Source organism: Spodoptera frugiperda, chromosome 20, assembly GCF_023101765.2.
Source record: "Spodoptera frugiperda isolate SF20-4 chromosome 20, AGI-APGP_CSIRO_Sfru_2.0, whole genome shotgun sequence".
In the NCBI taxonomy this organism is placed as follows: domain Eukaryota; kingdom Metazoa; phylum Arthropoda; class Insecta; order Lepidoptera; family Noctuidae; genus Spodoptera; species Spodoptera frugiperda.
This window is the reverse complement of record NC_064231.1, coordinates 11,819,988-11,841,912: the sequence shown is the minus strand read 5'-3', so window position 1 is coordinate 11,841,912 and position 21,925 is coordinate 11,819,988. Positions and strand designations below refer to the sequence as shown.

The 21,925-nt window shown below is 37.1% G+C and overlaps 1 protein-coding gene and 1 long non-coding RNA gene across 7 annotated transcripts in view; one reads left to right on the top strand and one right to left on the bottom strand.

Moving 5' to 3' along the window:
• The window catches only part of LOC118262075 (MAP kinase-interacting serine/threonine-protein kinase 1), a 76,010-nt gene that overhangs the window by 8,548 nt on the left and 45,537 nt on the right, over positions 1-21,925 (bottom strand). For 3 of the 5 annotated variants that reach the window (XM_035573189.2, XM_035573187.2, XM_035573186.2), the window contains one exon: positions 5,760-5,823. In XM_035573189.2, coding sequence (XP_035429082.1) covers positions 5,760-5,811 — 52 coding nt within the window. In that variant the 5' untranslated portion in view covers positions 5,812-5,823. Of the gene's footprint in view, positions 1-3,386; positions 3,776-5,759; positions 5,824-21,175; positions 21,212-21,925 lie in introns of those variants that run through there. The other 2 variants (XM_050701125.1, XM_035573190.2) reach the window with 2 other exon arrangements.
• On the top strand, positions 7,765-10,446 carry LOC126911918 (uncharacterized). Of its 2 annotated transcripts, XR_007706428.1 has the most exons (4): positions 7,765-7,920; positions 9,065-9,148; positions 10,066-10,124; positions 10,300-10,446. It is a non-coding gene; the product is annotated as an uncharacterized LOC126911918 (long non-coding RNA). The 2 variants fall into 2 exon arrangements; XR_007706429.1 differs by lacking the exon at positions 7,765-7,920 and having other exon boundaries at positions 9,010-9,148.

The following is a 21,925-nucleotide window of genomic DNA, read 5'->3' as shown; positions in this document are numbered from 1 at the left end:
CAGCGTGGCTCATACGTTACGTAAAATAACAACCGCACCACCCTAGCAATAACAACTAAATACCTACAGTAAATAAAATACTGCTCCTACATCCTAAACATCTAAAGCATTTTCGAAATCGCCTTACCTAAGTTCAGCACTACCTAGTTTACTCGTGGTCGAGGTGAAACAATGGTTGACCCAAATAATAAACAAAAGGCTATCAAAATTATAACGTCTGTATTGTCAAGTAAAGTTTGTTCAAGAATGGCATTAATTTGATTCGTTAAATAAATTCGAACCTTCGCAAAGAAACTCAATTATAACTGACTCATTATAAATACAAAACAGTGTTCCGCAAATTAACTCGGTAATCAACTAATCATGTAAATCGATGGATATGTATGCATGCGAATAGCATTAATTTATTGGACTAATTACAAATCGTTGTAAATTGTAGCAGAAACTTCAGAATACCAATTAATTGCATCATCTATTATATGATTTCTGGTAAATCAAAGAACTTATAACCTAAAACGTCCAGAAAAAGGCTAATACAAAATTGTCACCACGGCATTTCTGCCCTCAGTTGTTAGTTTCTACTTTCTAATCTGGTAGTGGTAGGCTGGCTTAAACGCTTGGCCACGAATACGCTCTCTAGTTGCCGACCGTAGGCCTATTATACTTTTGTTTCATACCCTTAAGCGATTCAAAATCGTTGCTTTCTAATCGCAACAAATAACGAATGCATTGTGAGAGATGCAATTTGCCTTTAACACGCAAACATTGATAGACATTGTTTAGAATTCATAGTCATGATTCGCATGTCATTGTAAAAGGCATAACACACGTTTTGGTATATTTTTCTGAAAGCGCAACAGTAAATGCATTTTCTAAATCAGTCCGGCAATCTGTCATAATCAATATAATCAGAGATCAAAGTCGACGGTTAGATGGTGATGCATAAACTGCCAACTCGGTCTGGCACTGCAACCGAACGTAGCGAGATATTATCTAGGTGAAACTTCAACTAGGGCGTTTCAATGAGCAGTACCTATCTACTACAGCACGTAACAAACCACTTTCACTCACCACTGATTTTGCCCCCTGTCTAATGATAACGAACGCATATGAATATAGCCAATGAAGCATTCGTTTACGACGACACGACTATAACTTCCATTTTTGATGAAGTCAACCTCTGCGAGCGTTTCGTAAGAAAACGGAAAGAACATTCGAAAAAAAATGTTGATCTACCTACCTAGTTGAACCACGATTAACGTTTTATGTTGTATAGGTACAAGGATATTTTTACTTTAGTGATTGAATAACACGAATGAATGGCGCGATTGATATGAAAGGGAAAAGTGAAGAGGGTAAAGTTAGCACAAATCTGAATTATGATACTATTGCGTAGAGATATGCAAGTGCAAATCGATTCGCAAAAGGAGTAAGGGGGGGAATGCACGCGAGGTGAAGGGAGCGGAGTTTGATATTACACCGGAACAAGCGTGAAGTCCGTCACGGTCAAGGTTACTCTGCTTTACTCAGTCGACGGACACGATTGATTGATTCCAATCAACTGGAATTGAAAATTTGCAACTGCCAATTTTTGATCGATTTCATTTCTTCTTTAATAACTTGAAAAGGCTAGAAACCTTCACTCCTGGAAATCTGATTACTTAATTCTTGCAAGTTAGTTATAAAACTTTCTTGCAAAATTGTATTAACTCTGCAAAGAGCATAAAATGCAAAGTTTATATGAACAAGTTTCAGTAAATCTACCATGAAAACTAACAACATCTGTTACAGAACAACAAAATTCCCAAGAAAGTATTATTATATAAATTTAGTAATACTAGTGCGCAGTTTTGTTTTAGTAGGTGACCTTGGCCGTGAACGCCGTGGGGCGACGCGCTCCAGCGGCCATGTTGAATTGGAACCGTGGAGAGTAATGAAACTGCATGAAATTATTAACGCATTCTTGCCAATTTGATTTTTAAACAGTGCACCCATAACAACCAATAAAAGCCTGATATGAAGAGGCGAGGAGAATCAAAAATGTGCCATACAACACAAACACACACAAATATAATTTAACGAATGACACGCATTCCAATGATTTTACATTTCATTTGGGTAAAATGCTGAAAAATTAACCGCAAAAATATTTAAATGCGATTATTGAAACTTTCACAGTTCACATTAAACGAACCGAACTTATCAACTACCTTCACAGTAACCAACAGAAATCATAAGAACAACGTCAACTTAGCAACAGTCAAAGCATTTACAAACAGTAAAATCGGAACAGGAAATATTTTGATTATATCATTCACGTTAGCTGTAATAAAACTGCCTGAATGTGTTCCTGAGCAAAATCATAAACATAATACCTAACGACTCGAATTCAGTAGATGTTGCGAAATTGCAGATTGTGAAATAGTGTGCTGGCTGACCGGTCAACGCTCGCTCCGTATAACGTGAACTTTGGCATTTTCTTATACCACACGTACTATGGGTTTTTTTACTCCAAAACTATTCTTATACATAGTACTGAGATTATTAAAGTAAACAATACTGCCAACGTGGAGTTTCCACAGTAAAATGAATATACTGCACTAAAGTGCAATAACAATCACGTTCACGTCACCTAGGCGGTCATAAAATTCTAAGTTTAAAATGCATTGAGTGTGGTCAGTATTTTACAGTACATCTACAGATTAATAACTAGGTACAATGCCTATATGCAAACAATCAAGGACAAATCAGTAATAATTTGTTTATCTTAACATGAAAATTGCTAATGATCGTAAAGTTTGTCATAAGTAATTATCGGGAAAATGAACAGCTGATTGTAAAATCAAAACAAATTAATCAAAAGGCTGATTTTATAGAAGGTGCGATATAGGTACCGGCACATGACGCAATCGGTGATATAAAGTATACAATTGATCATGATGAAGCGTTCATGAATGATAATGCCGACCAAAATGATGAAACAGAAAGAAATATATGTAAACATTTATGAGTCATTTATCATTATCATTCTAATAATATAACACAAAACACTTGTATTTTTTACATTCGTTTTATGAATTTGGAAAAAAAAGAAAATTTTCAGAACTTTAAGTAAACTTCAAAACTGGGTATCTGAAGCGAATTCTAATAAGTTTCTAATTAGCAATTTCATATTCGAAGCTCTAAGTGACTAAACTAACTACAAAATAACTTGTAATGGTTGCTCATTTTGAAATACAAAGAATTTTAAAACAATAACAGTAATAATATGCAAAATCAACTACGCAGTTCGAAGAAAAGCCGGTCAGGCAGATGTTTGAAAATATCGTGTGTGACTTGCGCTAAATGAGCACCCATCGCATTGAATTACGCAGAAGTCAACTTACCGCTATCTACACTCTCTTCTGAAACCTTCTTCACCATCCTGATTGCTTGATGCGTTGATACAGCGATATTGAGAATTATAACGAGTAGGTGTACTACTCTTGAAAAGCCGCTTTCAAACTTGTGGCGGCCGCCTTCTCGACGTGAAATCGGAACGGCGTTGAAGTTTAATATAGAAAATAAACGCCAAAATAAAAAATTATAAAGCACCACGGTCGAGAAGGATTTACGGAAAATGTGCCGGAAGGTAATAAACAAACACTGCTAGAAGGCGGAATGAAAAAAACTGCTGGTGTCGTTAGCGATCCATCCTACACACGCCCGCCCGTCCGATGTTCTTAAATCCAACTGAAGACTCGTTCTTACAGCCGGCTCAAACCCGGCGCGCACATACACAATCCCCCCTCCCCCTTCACCGCTCCCCCAATCTCCGTCGTTCGCAAAGCTGTGTTTATTGTAGCCTCTCTCTTCTACGCGCATGCGTGCTCACTCGCACTGCTGACGTGTTTATATTTTTTGTCGTTCATTTTTTCTCCACGTCGCTCGTCGTCGTAACTATCAATATATAATATACAATGTACATATGATTATATCACGTCGTCCAACTATATAAAATCGCCAGATGTTACTTTTAAAAGAAACAAAACCTTTAGTACCCTCTATCCCATTCCCATGCATTATGAAGGTAGTCGCGAAAATGTAGGTTTTCCAATGATATTCTTATTAGAATATTTTCCAAATGGAAATCTGGGAAAATTTGCTATTCATGTTCTTATATTTAATTCTAATTATGTTAATTTAATGAATACGAAATAAAATATGAATACAAAATACGAATAATAAAAATACATTATGATTTTATCATGTTATTCGAGTATTTTTCCGAAAATCTGTAGTATGCCAATAATATTCGTATAAGAACGCAGAGTAATTACGATCTTTTCTTAAATTTTTAATCATGATTATAAGAATTAGATGAGTAATCATTTGAAAATGATACAATTTAGCCCTTGTTTCATCATCATTACCTTGATGATCAACGCGCAGGCTACGTTATCATCAAGCTGTGCTAAATTCTCATTCTGAATGAACGAATCAACGAACACATTCGCACACGTATATTACATCACCTTTCAAATAAAATCTAAAGAAGCTTTTCAAACAGCGGTTATATTTTTGGTCCTACAATGCTCTTTATTTATAAATGTTGTTATGCAACAGGGATTCCTTTGTCTTCCTAACCCTCCCATGGATGACCTTCACAGGGCATTTGTTGACAAACAAGATACGGGGAACAAGCGCAGAACGCAAAACGCACGTGGTACGGGCCAACCGGTCCAACCGGCAACCGGCGCCGCCATGTTTGTTTGTTGTCACGCCACGTCTCTGTCCCCCTCTAACATACAGCACTTCTCTTTCTCATTCGCCGTCTCTGTTCACACAGCCTTCTCGCTCGCTGGCCTACGTGACCGACAATAACAATAACATAACCCTAACAGATAGTACTGCAAGTCAATAAAGAATTACCGCATACATAATATGGCTTCTCTTCAATTTAGCAGTATTATAATCATCTTATTGAAATTCAGCATGCTATTAGACATTTTAGCATTCCAATTTCATCGAAGAGTAACAATGTTATCTATGTATAAACAGAACAATCAGGTGTTCCCAAAAACAGTCAACTGTAAAGAATAGACAGCAGAAGAGATGATAGAATGATATAGCCTTATGTGGGTATATAGACATTATAATATTATCTTAAAAAACATTGTCAGATGATCTAATTTGGACAGCCAACAATCTGCGCAATTTTGTGGCATGATGTGGTTTGAGTAATGATGTCAATATTATCAAAGTTGGGTAAGCTGGTCTTAGATTACCGTTTGGCAGGTAATATGATTAAGCGTAATGTCTAATTCTATTGAAGCCAAAAAGTCTGCAAATTCGCGTAATTCGTTGCGTAAAGGATATTTGAACATTTTAGGACAATTTGTGGGGTTTCCTATGTCCGGTTTAAGGTGTAGCGTAATTTCTGAGAATTTACGCAAGGGTATAACAAAGCAACGGTTTTGTATTCATAAAAAACTGTTAACACTGGGGTGAGAGAAACGTCATTCGTTTTATAGATGTGTAGAGTGGGGTGGGACAACTGAATCCTACTGCGCAGTAGTAACCCGGGGATCCCTTTCTTTGTTTTGTTTTGCTTTAAGGTAGCGACTTCGTACAAAGGCCTAGATATTACTTGATCCGTAGTTTTTTTTAAATGACACAGATATCTACAGACTTATTTACGGTTCGTAATTTCGAACTGACGTAATTGGATTATTTTGAAAACAATAACTCTTTGCAATAATAGCATCTGCAACGCTAACCTGTTTTTAAAACCTTCCAAATGATAGCGTTAATATCTGCATCTTCATCCATCTCAAAGGAATCCTGAAACAAAAGACAAAGCTTGCTTAAAAACTCGAAGTCTTTGTGTTGACGTATGCGAGCTTACGCTGAGCTTCTAGTTCTACCCACACTCACTTAAATAATTCGATTCTAAAACGCAATTACATAACCGTGTGGCAAGCACTCCTCCCTGGAGCTCGTTTATAGCTAGTTGTAAATCTATTCATCCAAAATTTATTTGATGGCCCCTCAACCAACTTCGACAACGCACATTGAGCTTAAAGAGCAAAGAAATAAAGTCTCAATTTAAACGATTCACTGTTGAAAGGCATTTCTAGTTCATAGATGAGCAAGGACTGCAGAAGGGTATTCCCGAGATTATTTTTTTTATCTTTTTGTGTTGAATCGTTGAATAAGGTTGAATTCAACGTTTGATCTGATCACGTACGCCAGAGAATCAGCCGCACCTGACGTTGGGACAATGAAGACCCAAAAAAATACTACTTTACGAGATGCGTGAGGTATAAAGATTATTATTACTCACGAAGTGGTATCAGGCTTAGCTAAAATGCGGAGATGTTATGATACCCAAAACGTAAACAACAAGAAGTTAATTATACACCCGTCCGAAATTGTGAGAATTGATCGTAATTTTCTGAGAAAGATGACACGATATCAACAAATAATTTACGCAATCGGCGCATTCATACTTAGCGAATGTAGTCTAAAATATTAAAACAAATAGAAGACTATCCAAATATTTACTTGAAGCTGAGGGACTCTTATGAATAGATTCAGAATCAAGAATAGATAAAGGTTAGAGTGTTAGGCATTATTGAGACATGACACCTAATGGCGTTGTTTTCAAAGACAAAAGTGCAATACCAGGTTATGTCATTGCTTATAGAATTTTAATAAGGGGACGATGAATAAGTCATAGAGAGTAATCAGAAAAAGATGTCACCGACCGAAATAGATTTCTATGCAGGAAAGCTATACAGGTAATATGATAATAATATGAAGGAGATCGGATAGATGAACGAATGATAAAATAAATATGGATTTTGGAATAGGTTGAAAGATATGATAATCCGACAAGGGAAACTTGGATCAAATCGTTACTAAAAACAATATGAAATGTTTGCATGAGCATACGCATTGTATTTTTCACATAGTGCAAAGAATTTCTAGACATAACAATAGACAACAGAAACGCATTACACTGTTCTCTTATGATTTTACTCATTATACGACGAATACAGTGGCCATAACGAAAGTCTATACGCACCGTGAACAATTTCTAAATCAAAGTTAATTGCCGAAGCTAACACACATTATTAAAGAAGATAGGTGAACAATATCGGCACATAGTCCTATGAAGCCACTGATACTACAATGAAACGCAGTACCTCAGAGCGAGACAAATTTATTGCTGTCAAACCTAGTACCCTAATGTTTTGCCGGTAACGAAACCATATCGCGATTTAACTCGATCCCAACACCATCTATCGAGCTATATGGTAGTTTTTATATAAATATTATTCTTAATTTGTAGTATGGTGTTGGAACCGAGTATATCCTTATAAGAAAGACTTACAATTGAACATTCCGCCCACCAAAAGGAACATGTTCCTTTTCGTACCGCCCACCATGAAAAAACTTAGTAATTAAAAGAACAATGGACTGTATGATAAAAATAATGGACGGCTTTTTTCTTATAAACATTGGGTCGGATACATATGGTTTCCATCAAAGTAATATGACAAAATAAATACAACAAATTACTTAACAAGTGCTTAATAATAGTTAGGTACTAGATAAACTAATTTATCTTAGATAAACATTGTAACTAATACATAACAGTGCATAAGAGTAAAATACGTTGTTAAATTAAACAGAGTGTAACAATAAAGAAAATAAGTAAAATTAAAACTCTTATCAAAACATACGCAACTTTCATTTCAAACAATTAAGTTAATCCAATACAAAATTTGTATTATTCAGTAACAGGAAGAAAACACAATTTTGAAACTGGACGTTTAATCATAGTGCCCTTACAACGAACAGTGACAACCCTCGTCAAGTTATCTTTACCCGGATGCAGTTCTACGATTCTGCCGTACAACCACTTAGCAGGAGGTAAGTTATCTTCTTTTATTAAAACTACATCTCTTATTTTACAGTCAGGATTACGAACATTCCACTTATGTCTCTGGAAAAAACTTGTTAAATATTCCTGCTTCCATCTACGCCAGAAGTGCTGCACCATGCGCTGCACTAATTGCCATCTGCGTAAAGTGCTAACAGTGGCATCCTCATAATTGTAGTCAGGCGCCACTACCAATGGTTGACCCACTAGGAAATGACCCGGAGTCAGAGGTACAGGATCCTCTGGATCGGTACTGCCCTGGGACAGTGGCCTGGAGTTTAGGCATGCCTCAATTTGAGATAGGACTGTAGATAACTCTTCGAACGTCAAAGTGGAGTCACCTAACACTCGTTTCAAATGGTGTTTTACGCTTTTCACCCCTGCTTCCCACAATCCACCAAAATTTGGAGCGTGGGGAGGGATAAAATGCCATTCTGTTTGAGAGTTTGCAAGAGCAGTTGCAATGTCTTTATACATAGAACTCTCTTGGTTGAAAACCATCTGCAATTCTCTAGCAGCGCCCACAAAGGTTGTACCATTGTCGCTCCAGATGTGCCGACACTGACCGCGCCTGGAAACGAAACGTTTGAATGCTGCCAGAAAACCCTCAGTTGTCATATCTGAAACAGCCTCAATGTGTACTGCGCGTGTGGCCATACACACGAACAAACAAATATATCCCTTATACGACCGGTGTCCACGACCCTTGGAGACTCTAATGTTGATAGGTCCCGCATAATCAACACCGGAGTTAAGAAATGGCTTACTGGGCGTCACTCTGCAAGCTGGAAGCTCTCCCATAAGCTGTTGGTTCGTGGTCGCCGCATATCGTATACAGGGAACACAACGACGTATATAAGCTCTTACAATATTTTTTACCCGACTGATCCAGTACTTGGTGCGTATGAAATTAAGTACCAGTTGCTGTCCTCCATGAAAAGTTTTTTCATGTGCGTCGGCTACAATTAAGTTAGCCAAACTTGACTTATGAGGAATAACAACTGGGTGCTTTGTATCTTCAAGTAATGGTGAATACCGTAGCCTTCCTCCAACTCGCAATATTCCGTCTTGATCAATGAATACATTTAACTTATACAAAGAACTCGACTTTTCTAATGGACTTTTATTCTTTAGGGCTGTCAATTCAGCATAAAACCATTGCTGCTGGCTTTGCTTGATACAAACATTCAAGGCTTCCCGGATCTCTGAAGATGACAGGTATTGTGCAACTTGAATATTTGCTTTACGTAATTTTGATGACTGCAAAAACCTTTTACAATACGCAACAACTCTGACCAAACGTGTAAGTGATGAATACCTAGATCCCCATATGACTTCAAAATCAGAAACCACGCTGGCAGTGTGAACATTAATAAGTTTCCTTTCCTCATTTGTACGAATTGAACTAGGTCTAGTGTAGTCTATTTGAGCGTTTCTTAACCAGCCCGGTCCATGCTTCCAAAGATCATTGCCAAGGAGAGATGTTGAAGACGCTCCTCGAGAAGCAATATCAGCGGGATTTTCCTTAGATTTCACATAAGCCCACTGTGAATTGTCTAGCAAACTAAGAATCTCAGAAGTGCGATTAGCGATGTAAGTATGCCAACGACTTGGATGATCATTCAACCAAGTCAAAACAACTGATGAATCAGTCCAAGCATGTATTTTTGTCTTCGATATGTTCAATACTCCAGCTACCTCGATCAATAATTTTGCTACTAAAACAGAACCACACAATTCTAGGCGTGGAATGGATATTTGCTTGATAGGAGCTACCTTTGTCTTTGCGGTTATGAGGTGCGATTGTATTTGCCCATCAGCATCGACAATGCGACAATACACCACAGCCGCATAAGCTATATTTGACGCATCGCTAAAGCCATGTAACTCCATAGTAATATCCCTTTCCTTTTTACCTATCCATCTGGGAATGTGAAAATTCACCAGCTTCTCTAACTCTGCTCTGTGACATCTCCATTCTTGTAAGAGATCTGGTGGCAGTTCATCATCCCAGCCGATACCATTAATCCATAGTTTTTGTATAAAAACTTTTGAGGTTATAATGCATGGCGCTATCCAACCTAACGGATCATAAAGTCGTGATATCTCTGATATAACCGTTCTTTTTGTTTCAGATGCAGCAGGAGGTGACGTCTTTACAGAATAATCAAACTCATCAGTGCTCCGGTTCCAGGTAAGTCCTAAAATCTTAGTTACGTTATCCATTTTTATTTCCAGGTCCCTACCCGACGTTTCTTTTAAGCTCTCCAATATGGATGGTCTATTGCTTGTCCACTTTTGCAACTGGAACCCTCCCTGGTTTAATAGACTATTCATTTCATCATAAATAACTTTTACTTCTGTTTCAGTTTCACACCCAGTCATCAGATCGTCCATATAGAAGTCTGACTTCACCCTTTCAGCAGCCATTGGATACTTGTGACCTTCATCGCACGCAATTTGCTGCAACGACTTGACAGCCAAATAAGGAGCGCATGAGGTACCAAAGGTGACAGTCAGAAGCCGGAAATCTTCGATCTCTTTGTTTGGGTCCTCTCTCCAAACAATTCTTTGGAAATCCGTGTCAGGTCGAGCGACCTTGATTTGGCGATACATTTTAACAATATCTGCGGATAGACAAATCGGATGTTGACGCCATTTCATGACAATATGTCGCAGATCTGCCTGAAGAGTGGGTCCTACCATTAAGGTGTCATTTAAAGAAACGCCGTTTGTTCCCTTACATGACGCGTCATAAACCACTCTTACCTTGGTGGTTAGTTTATCTTGTCTAACCACTGCGTGATGAGGCAAATAAACTGCATCACTTTTATTTATTTCAGCCTCATCGACGATTTTCTCCATATGGCCCAACAATAAATATTCATTTATTACATCAACATAATCTTGTTTTAATTTAACATCCTTACCCAACTTCCTTTCTAAACCTAGCAATCTTTTAACAGCAATATTTTTAGAATTACCGTATTTACAAGGTGGATCCTCGGAACGAAAAGGTAATTTTACGACATATCGCCCATTCTCATCTCTTTTTGTCGACTGAGCGTAAAACTCTTCACAGGCCTGTTCCTCAGGCGTGATGAACGTTTTCGTTCGAGCAGGTTCAGAATCCAATTCCCATAAACGTTTTAACATCTCATTCTCTTCAATTTGAGTGTGCATTGCAATTACAGTATTATGAGAATTTAGAGTCCTATCTGCCTTACTAACATGGCCTGACACAATCCAACCTAAATGTGTGTCTTGTGCAACCGGAGAGCCCGTAGGGCTCTTGATTAGACCTTCCTTTAAAATACGGCAATACGTTTCGGCCCCCAATAAAATATCTATTTTATTAGGACAATTGAATTTTGGGTCGGCTAGACGTATGCTGTGAATTTCTGGCCAATTGTCAAGGTTGACATTTCCATCTGGCATAACTGAAGTCAGTGAATTCAACACATGCGCAGTTACTTTAACGATAAAAGAGGGATCATGCAATGATTGAATATTAATATTCACCACATGTTTAGAAACCATATTGCTATGACTACCTCCTATACCTGCAATAGTAGTCTTAGAGACTACTTTCCTTAAACGAAGCAACTGCGCTGCTGCCTCAGTTATAAAAGATGCCTGTGATCCTTGATCCAACAAAGCTCTCAAAATTTGAGAGGACCCATTTTGTGAAACAGCTTTAACTAAAGCTGTGGCTAATAAAACTTGACCCTGCACTCGTTCATTCACAAAATGAGTTGCTATATTTACCTTGACATCATGGACTGGCTCTGAAGCACGTTCAGGTTCAGGGTTGATAGGTTCCATAGACGTAGTAGCTTCATAGACTCCACTAGGGTTCTTACGATGTAGCAGCGTATGATGTTTACGCTGGCATATGCGGCATTTTGAAAGAACACGACAAAATTTCGAAGAATGATTATTACCTAAGCAATTGAAGCAAACTCCCAAAGACTGTGAGACAGCGCGACGTCCGTCAACATCCAGCTGACAAAACTTTTTGCAATTCAAAAGTTTGTGGCTCTCAGAACAATGTGGACATGAAACATTAGTAGTACCATGCATTACTTTAGTGTGAGATGTAGGATTATTATCGCCTCTTGCCCTATGTTTAGGCTCAACGCATTCTAGGGCACGAAAACGCGTCTCTAAAAACTCGCAAAACTGTTTAAATGAAGGTAGATCATCGGAGGATTTACTAACATGCAGTTCCCACTGCTTCCTAGATTCTACGTCCAACTTCAAGCTTGCGACATAAACAATAATCACATCCCACGAACTAACATCTATTCCAATATTGGTAAGTTCATGCAAACAATCACTTGTAACATCAAGCAAATCTTTAAGTGCCTTTGATGATTCATTTCCAATATTACGCTGGCCAAATAGTCGGTTTAAAATACATGTGGACATAAATTTCTTATTGTTAAACCTATGTTCTAACATTTCCCAACATTTCTTATAGTTAAGGCGCGGTGAATAGACAACTTTTATGTATTTGAGGGGGTGAAGCAGGTGAAGTGGGTCTCGTGTACTGAGGGGTGCACCGTGCAAATGTCATTGATACGCGTATTCCATTTTATTTAGGAGCGTAATTTCGCTACTATAGTGTCATGGACGAGTGGCCCAGTGCGTTGCTGTCTAGATTCGCGTTCCGTGATCCTTAAGATCGAATCTCATTACTCGTATTAGTTTTTGTTTTTTTATTTTTTCAATATTATGTTGTATACATTTTTATTTTATTTTTATTTTATTTTTTTATTAGTTTTTTTATGACTAAAACCGAAATCGAACAATAATTTACACAAACTTACTACTACTATAGTTTTTGCGCTAGTGACAGTTGCCTGTATGACGTTGACGTCTCTCAGTACCACATGATTAGGGATGGACATGAGAAAGGTCTTTTTTTATCGCTATCGATACTCGCAGCATACATTGAATTCTCTTTAATTTTGTTTAAAGTGTGTTGTTTAGTTGTGCAGTGTATCTGCGTGTATATAATGTCAATATACAGATACAGATTCAGATGATCCTGACTCAGATAATAATATGAGTTTGGACGAATAATAAGTAAATAATTTTGGTTTTAAGCAAGGAGCGTGTGTGACGTGTCGAAGATCTGACACGTTTGGCTCTCCAGTGCCCCGAACAGTCGCTACAGTCGAAGACAAGTTTTTACATTCAATATTCTGTACTTAGGGCCTATGCACACCACGTTTTATAAACGGCCGGCGACGTTTTTCTCCTACAGTGCAGTTTGTTGTCGTTTGTATCGATACAAACGCGCGGCACCAGCGCGTGTGTATCGATAACACGCGCGTTTGCATCGCTTCCGCATCGCTACACACGCGTGTCTGTATCGCTACACACGCGCGTCAGGTGTGCAAAGGTCTACAGGCCGCGTCTAACTATCGCGTCTGTAGCGATACAGACGCGATACGCACGCAAGTATCAGGTCAGTATCGCTAAAAACGCGCGTCGACGGCGCGTTTAAAAAACGTGGTGCAAACATAGGCACTTAGAAGCAGTAGGCACTAATGTTTTAAAAACTAAAAAACGGACAGGAGGATATATAAATAAAACACCAATTATGTATAAAATATGTATTATTCATCTTCAATAATTAGGAGAATGTTATCTAAGAATTGTGTAGGGGGCGGGGTACGTATATTTTCTTGGTATCTTTCCCAACTGAGATACCATATTATACAGGCTGAGATGCACGCCACTGACGAATAACTGATAAAATCGCCTCATCTTCCAAGACTCTTCTGCCAATAGAGTTACTGCGACCAGTCGCAATCGTACAATCTACACAGCGATCCATGTCGTCAATATCCGATTGATAGGCTTAAACAGTTGTCCAAAATAGAGAGTAAGGTAATTTAGAGATGCAAGATCCGTCAAAAGTCCTTTATAAAGCCGAGGTCGTGGGGTTTAACAATAAAACATGGAAAATACGTGCGCATTTAGAACGAAACACAACAAACAAGTGTCATCTGTCAATCGATGACTGACTGATATCAGACAGAAGTGTTGTAAGAAGTTTAAATCACAGAGTACTTATACGCATAAATGATTAAATAATCATTAATGTTTTATAACTTAATTTAAGTTTTCTCGCTTCCCAGATAGAAACAAGGTACCATATTTTGTGATTTCCTTTAGAAAAATATGACGGTTTTTTTAATATACATTTCAACTAGTTAACTGCTGGGCCCAAAAGTCCCCTTCTCCTTTCAAGAATGGTACGGAACGTTACTGAATGTGTCATCTGCACCATGCTACGCGGTAATAGTATATGAAAAAATTAATTGTATTTACATAACTTTAAATCGATTTCGTACAAAAAAATATACTGACAACCCAACTTAGAAAAAGCTAATTACAAAATAAAATATTACAAACAGCAAAAAGATATGTTAGTGAATGATTATTTTCTGAGCGGCGATTGACACAAACTGACATAGGTCCACCAAGCAGCGCGCCTCAGCGGTCACTGCCGGTCCGCGTAGGAATGAAAGAGAAACGAATAGATGTCATGATCGGACGACGTTTTGTTCGATTCGTTCTGAGTTATTTATCATGAATTATATTAATTCTTACAAATATCTCATTTCAATCGACAAATAAATAAGGCAGATCCCTTTATTATTTTAAAGTACGTCACTGTTATTAATTTTATTAAGATATGTTCATAAATAATATAGTTACAATGGCTAGAATTTCAATTTAAATGGTTAGTTTATGATTTTTTTCTATCGAGAAAATTAATAGAAATCGTGTTTTGAAGAAGGTGGTCCATTCATAAAAATGATCAAGATTAACATATATTTTTTTTGTTGCTCTAACATGTAAACATTGGGCAAAAAAATCTGTTGAATCAATCCTATTTTGACTATGCACAGCGCCTTAAGATCAGTAATAGGAACATGTCTTATAAGCTGTTCTGCTTCACCCGACAACTGAGTTTTCAAATAGTGTAGACGTTGCACGTCGTCAAGTTTTTTATTATTATGGACTAATGATAGGAACAAGTCTCGGAACGATGACCACTCTGTATATTTTCCGCTAAAAGTGGGTAAAACTATTTTTGGCAATCGTACTACAGTGTCAGATGAAGCATCACAAACTTCTTTATTGGAACTGTGAACCTTTAATTGAGACAGAGCATTTTTTAATTCGACTTTATAAGTTAAATACGTTTCGTAAACCTTTTCATAAATGTCTTCCTGAAAGAATTCGTAGAGTTCTTCACCTTCACATTCTCCTACTACTCCTTCGTATTTTACAGTAAAATTCTTGAATTGAGTCTCTAACATCTCTAGACGCGTATCCACATAATTGTAATTCATCCGGTCTTTCGGAGACTTTTTAAAGTTTATTAAGCCCTTCTCAATCTGTCCTTTGACATCCTTCAACTTTCTCAATTCCCTTTCCATGTTGTCTTCCAACTATGTTATTGCAAGTGTCAACCAATGTGATTTTTTTCTAAGTCCAGTGAAGGATAAATTCACTAAGTCCCAACAAGAGAGAAATTTTCTAAGTCCGAAGTGGCGTAATTTTTCTAAGTCCCAATAAGTGAGAAATATTCTAAGTCCGGTGAATTGAAATTTTTCTAAGTGTTTGACACTTGTAAAATCGATGCAAAATCGGGCATGGATTCGTCGTCTGGTTGTTTTTATCGAAATTATTCTAAGTCCCTGGTCGAATGCACGCGGATTTCCTAAGTCCCTAATCTTTAATAGTTCCAAATGTACTCACAGTTTTACATATGTCCACAATTATGCACTTCACTTCTCACTACTCACGAGCTCCAGACGAATTTTCACGATGACTCCCGATGTTTTGACAGCCAGCAGCTCAGCACGTTTTCTTCCACATGTAGTTTTGTTGTTCACCAATAACTAGCACCATCTCGTATCATTTAGCACAACTATTTTTAATTATTTGTGTTCTTCCAAAAACACCCATCCGGCTCGAAGGACCATGAACAATATCGGCACATAGTCCTATGAAGCCACTGATACTACAATGAAACGCAGTACCTCAGAGCGAGACAAATTTATTGCTGTCAAACCTAGTACCCTAATGTTTTGCCGGTAACGAAACCATATCGCGATTTAACTCGATCCCAACACCATCTATCGAGCTATATGGTAGTTTTTATATAAATATTATTCTTAATTTTTAGTATGGTGTTGGAACCGAGTATATCCTTATAAGAAAGACTTACAATTGAACAATAGGAAAAAATAGGTCAGTGTTTCGTCCCTTCTTAATATTGAATTATAACTTTCGTGAGACATACTAAATTAATTATTATGTTATCGGTTAGTCGTAGCAGTAAATAGCAGCGCGACAATCACCGCGTCGTGTGTCGCAGAATGCTGCTCATGAATATGAGCCTCTAGCATGGCTTGAAACTAGTCGAGTTCCTCGTCAAACAGTTACATGAGTAAACCGATATCATAATAATTGATTCTTAATATTTTATTATTAATCTCAGACCTATAAGAAGTAATTTCACTGTCTTTGTGTTTTTTTTTTGCAAAGTCAACTCATCTCTTCAATCCATTCAGGGAGTTACACGTCACACTTTTGAAAACCGGTGGAGTACCAAAAGTGTGACGTGGAACGTTTGTATTGGGGGTCAAAAAACATAACTACCTGACACATCATTGTAGAACCTATTTTTGATGATATAAAGTCAAAATTTGGACAGCAGAGCTTTTTAACGTAAACGTTTACAAATACCACTTACGGGTTATACAAATTGTTTAACTAATCAGTAATACTGTTTCCAAAATAGTTCTTCTAGTAAATTAATATATCCCTAATGTTCTTTGTGTATTTTTACATCTCAAAACTAGATCAAAATCGGCTCATCCCTTCAATCCATTCAGGGAGTTACACGTCACACTTTTGAAAACCGGTGGAGTACCAAATGTGTGACGTGGAACGTTTGTATTGGGGGTAAAAAATAACTACCTGAGACATCATCGATTTGAACCCTATTACAGATACTATAAAGTTAAAATTTGGACAGCACATAGCTTTTTAACGTAAACGTTTACAGACATCACTTACGGGTCAGTCAGATTAATCAGTTTCACTGTTTTCAAAATCATTCTTCTTCTAGTAAAGTAATACAAAAGAACAGTAGGGTTCTTTGTGTATTTTTACATCCAAAAACTAGATCAAAATCGGTTCATCTCCTCAATCCATTCAGGGAGTTACACGTCACACTTTTGAAAACCGGTGGAGTACCAAATGTGTGACGTGGAACGTTTGTATTGGGGGTAAAAAAATAACTACCTGAGACATCATCGATTTGAACCCTATTACAGATATTAATAAAGTTAAAATTTGAACAGCAGGCAACTTCTTAACGTTCATGTTTACAAACAACACTAAACTTGCAGCTTTAGTAAAGGTTTGATTATACAATTTTGCCGTAAGACCAAAAGTGTTCTTTCTTCATCCTCAGTGACAAAAGAGGAAATTCTGTTTTTACTGAGCGAGCTGAGGTTTTTTTTTGTTCAAGAAGCGGGCAAAACCGCTCGCAGATATCTAGTTTTGTAAAGAAGTAGGGAATATGTGAAGGGTTTTACCGCCTGCCAATGTATTTATTATACGGTCACCCAAACCAAGGTTACGGAAAACATATTTGCAATGCTGATGGGGACTTTTTGCGCTGTTCTCTTGTGCTGTGATGTTTAATACATGTGAGGCTCGGACCGGTGAAGTGTCGATCACCTCACTACCAGAGTATGTACATCTGAATGTCTTTAGACTTTCATGATCCGAGCCACTGTATCTTAATATAGCTGTTATCACAGTATAAACATCCCACTGGATTCCAGGAGCAACTACAAAGTATTTGTAATGTAATATTAGCTAAACATTGCAGCACCAACAATTGTTAGGTATAATATACCAATTTCTTTATAAACATCCTTAATTCCGACTCCACAGAAAAGGTAAAAATGCAACAAAAATAAAACTGTTTGAGGACAAACAGGTATTTTTAAAGCAACAAAACAATTATAGCTATGGCAGCTATTAATACAAATGCAAATTTAACAATAATCTAGTGGACACGAATGAATAAGCAGTAAAGACGATTGACGTCAATAAGCAGCTATAATTTAAACAGAGTACCAACTCACTAGTACATCCGATAAGTTGGTGAGTTTAACGTAAGAGTTTGACCGTAAATTCAAGATATTACAAAGGAGAATGACTTATTTGCCACTTTTATACGAAATGACCTGCAGTGTACTGATCAATAACAACAGCCCGTCGTGCCTTCGATCGCGGAGGGGTAGAGCAGAGTGCGTGGGTGAGCCATCCCACGCATTCCATCCCGCTGAAGACAATTTTAGGTCCAGTTATGTAGAGGGGAGCTTTGCATCGTTTATCGGGCACAATTCCAACCTAGGGCCATATAACTGTGAATTTCAAAAGCATAATAAATAGTAGACCGACGGAAATCGCAGTGAATCCAAGTGCAATGGCATTGCATTTTTAGACCGAGTAGACAATAAGAGAGCTTACGGTTGAAAACAATCAATTATAATAATTGGGTCGAATGCGCAGCGGGTAACCGCAGAATAGTACTCTGACACTTATGCGTGTCAGATAAACTACAGCGGCTTCGCTTGCGGTTAACACGATTTAACAATTTATGTGTAGTTTTATAGGTTAGTATTGTTTACCTGCACAATTATACAGCTAATTGAAAACAAATGTACGAGTACACAATTTATTTATAGACGTTATACAGTCTCACAAACCAGTTTCTTTTATGTAATCATATTCTGCAGTGTCTTAGGAATGTTTTGAAGGTGATCTAAAAAGCATTGTGTTGTACCTATTTATGTAAACCGACAACAATTGCTCAGTATTATTGTTGTTTACGAACAGTACTATAGGTGTAAAGAATAATTCAATTAAGTATCAATGACTTATGCTAACGTTTGAGAAACGGGGATCACTTTCTGCAGTTTTAAGGTCGATTGTAAGTAATATTGTTTAGTTCTAGATGTAAACTATTGTTATTCCAAGGTTTATAACCTAGACTACGTACAGAACCAGTAGGCGGAAATATTTTCACCTGCATCTCAATAGTTTTGTTACACGAGGACTTTGGTCAAGGACAAAGCTATTTTAGAAATTCAGATTGTCAAAAATTTCCAATTCCATACGAGCAAACGAAGAAAAAAACCATTATCTTCTGGGTTCGTTGCACTCTGCCACAAGTGATGGCCATGTATAAACTGACATCAGAAAAAATATTCTACGAATACAAAACATTTTACAAACGGTTCTTGGTACCTTGAAAAATCTATAGAATATAAATTGAAGGACCGGCGGTATCAGTGTTGATATTTTCGAGTACATTAATTTTAATAATATGAATTTTAATTTCTTTTTATCACAAATCGCTCTAGAATACATAATTATTTTGTCTCGATTCAAAAGTCAAATGTGACGTAGAACAAGATATTCAATTTCCATAAGCATGGTATAATATTAACGAACGCGCTTCATAACAAGTTTGGCCAGATTAACACGAAGCGGAGTTCATATGAGCCTCACATGATGTCATCGTCAACACATAACTTACTTAAAACCTCGAACGAGCCGTGTCTGTGTGAGGTATTCCTCGAAGCGCAACTGTTTTGAAGCGCACCTCTCCAAGCGCACCTATTTTATTCCTCGAAGCGCACCCGTTAGTTGCGCTTCAAGGAACTATTAAAAATATTAATTTTTATTTCCTCGAAGCGCACCTATGTTTAATTTTCGACTAGAGAGGGGATGCTAACTGAAACTATCGATAATAAGATATCGATAATCTGATACACGTAGCGCTAGCTATGAGCAAATATGGTTAAACCTTTAAAAATAGTTTCTTGTCGATGTATGACATCGTAAAATGAAATGTTCCGCTTGAAACCGCCAATCAACGACTTTTATTTTATACGTTATAGTTATTTTATACAATACTAGCTACTTCCGCGCGGTTTCACCCGCTCTGCTTGGCTCCTATTGGTAATAGCGAGATGTTTTATAGCCATTATCATCAGATCATTATTAAAAAAAATAACAATCTATGGTAGACGAGTACAGAGTTCTTGAATCTTTACTAATAATATAAAGCTAAAGAGTTTATTTGTTTGAACGCGCTAATCTCCGGAACTACTGATTCGATTCCGATTCCGATTTGAATAATTCTTTTTGTGTTAAATAGTGAATTTATCGAGGATGGCTATAGGAGCCAAGCAGAGCGGGTGAAACCGCGCGGAAGTAGCTAGTATTGTATAAAATAACTATAACGTATAAAATAAAAGTCGTTGATTGGCGGTTTCAAGCGGAACATTTCATTTTACGATGTCATACATCGACAAGAAACTATTTTTAAAGGTTTAACCTTATTTGCTCATAGCTAGCGCTACGTGTATCGGATTATCGATATCTTATTATCGATAGTTTCAGTTAGCATCCCCTCTCTAGTCGAAAATTAAACATAGGTGCGCTTCGAGGAAATAAAAATTAATATTTTTAATAGTTCCTTGAAGCGCAACTAACGGGTGCGCTTCGAGGAATAAAATAGGTGCGCTTGGAGAGGTGCGCTTCAAAACAGTTGCGCTTCGAGGAATACCTCTGCGTGAATATAAGACTTATCTAAACAGCAACACACACAAATTAATTCCATAGCCGACTGGAAAGTTCCATGGTATTATAATGTAATGTTTTTAAATTTAAATCCTTGCTTTAGCATCCCTTACTGACTATTGAATAGATAACCGCTATTATAAAAGGAAATGAATCGCACGTCGAGCAAAAATCCAGTTATATCACAAAAATGTTTAGTAAACAAGTTTCTGTTGCGAAGAACGCAATAGATAGATGAAAATCAATTGATTGTTATTCTTTCAGTTAATTATTCGCTTTCGGTCAAGGATAATTGGTAGCAAACTAATCGAGATTGAGAGTAGTCGGGCGAGTACAAGTTATCGATGGTTTTCTTCATAAATTATAATAGAAGTAGGTACTTATTATATAAATAGCAAAAGTAACTTGCAAATCGGAGAATCTTGAACATAGGCATGTTTTCGAGAATATAAACATCTGGAAGATGTTCGTTCATTCGACAAAATTATAGATAAAAGTCTGTAGTTTATAGAATGAAGCTTTGTTTTGTTATTTTCAACATACGCTTGTATCTAAAACAGGCATGCTTCTACATCTCAGTGCCTACGCGAGATAAAATCTTACATCTACGTAAACTGCCAGACGATAACCTGGAACAAACGTACAAACAGATAATGTTTAAATTACTTTGAAAACATTCAACATCTCATTATGTAACCAAAATATAGAACACTTATCGACAAATTAAATAAAAACGTAGAAACATATTTTTATACTATTTACCTACAATGTTTGTTCGTGTACAATTTCTTTATCACACCTTATCCATATCACAACCAATATTTTAATTTAACGAAAAGTACCGCAATATGCTTTATTGACTACAAACAAACAATTTTGCCAAAATAGGTATTGGAAAAGGTTTAGCCTTGAAAATGAAAGATAAACCTGTTCATATTCGTAACATTTTATGCTGTAGATATTATAAGTTTGTTTATTTTGGTTGCAGACTTCCGTCGACAAATAGTACCACGTGAGGCTAAATTTACAAAATGAAAATAGATTAAGGGCCCTATCGTATCGGGAGTAGGTCCCGCGTAGGCGTTCTTGGACGTTAATTTAATACGCAGCCCGACCGCAACTTCGTCTTTACGTAGTTGCTGAGTGTCTTTGAAATTTTAGCGTGGGCCGGACGCCTACGCAATGTTCTCTCAGAAACAAATGCAATACTAAAGGTAAGTTATGTTTTGAATTTTATTCATAAGCAGCGGACAAGCCTTTTTTTTTTATTTGTTATACCTTTTTATCTCGTTG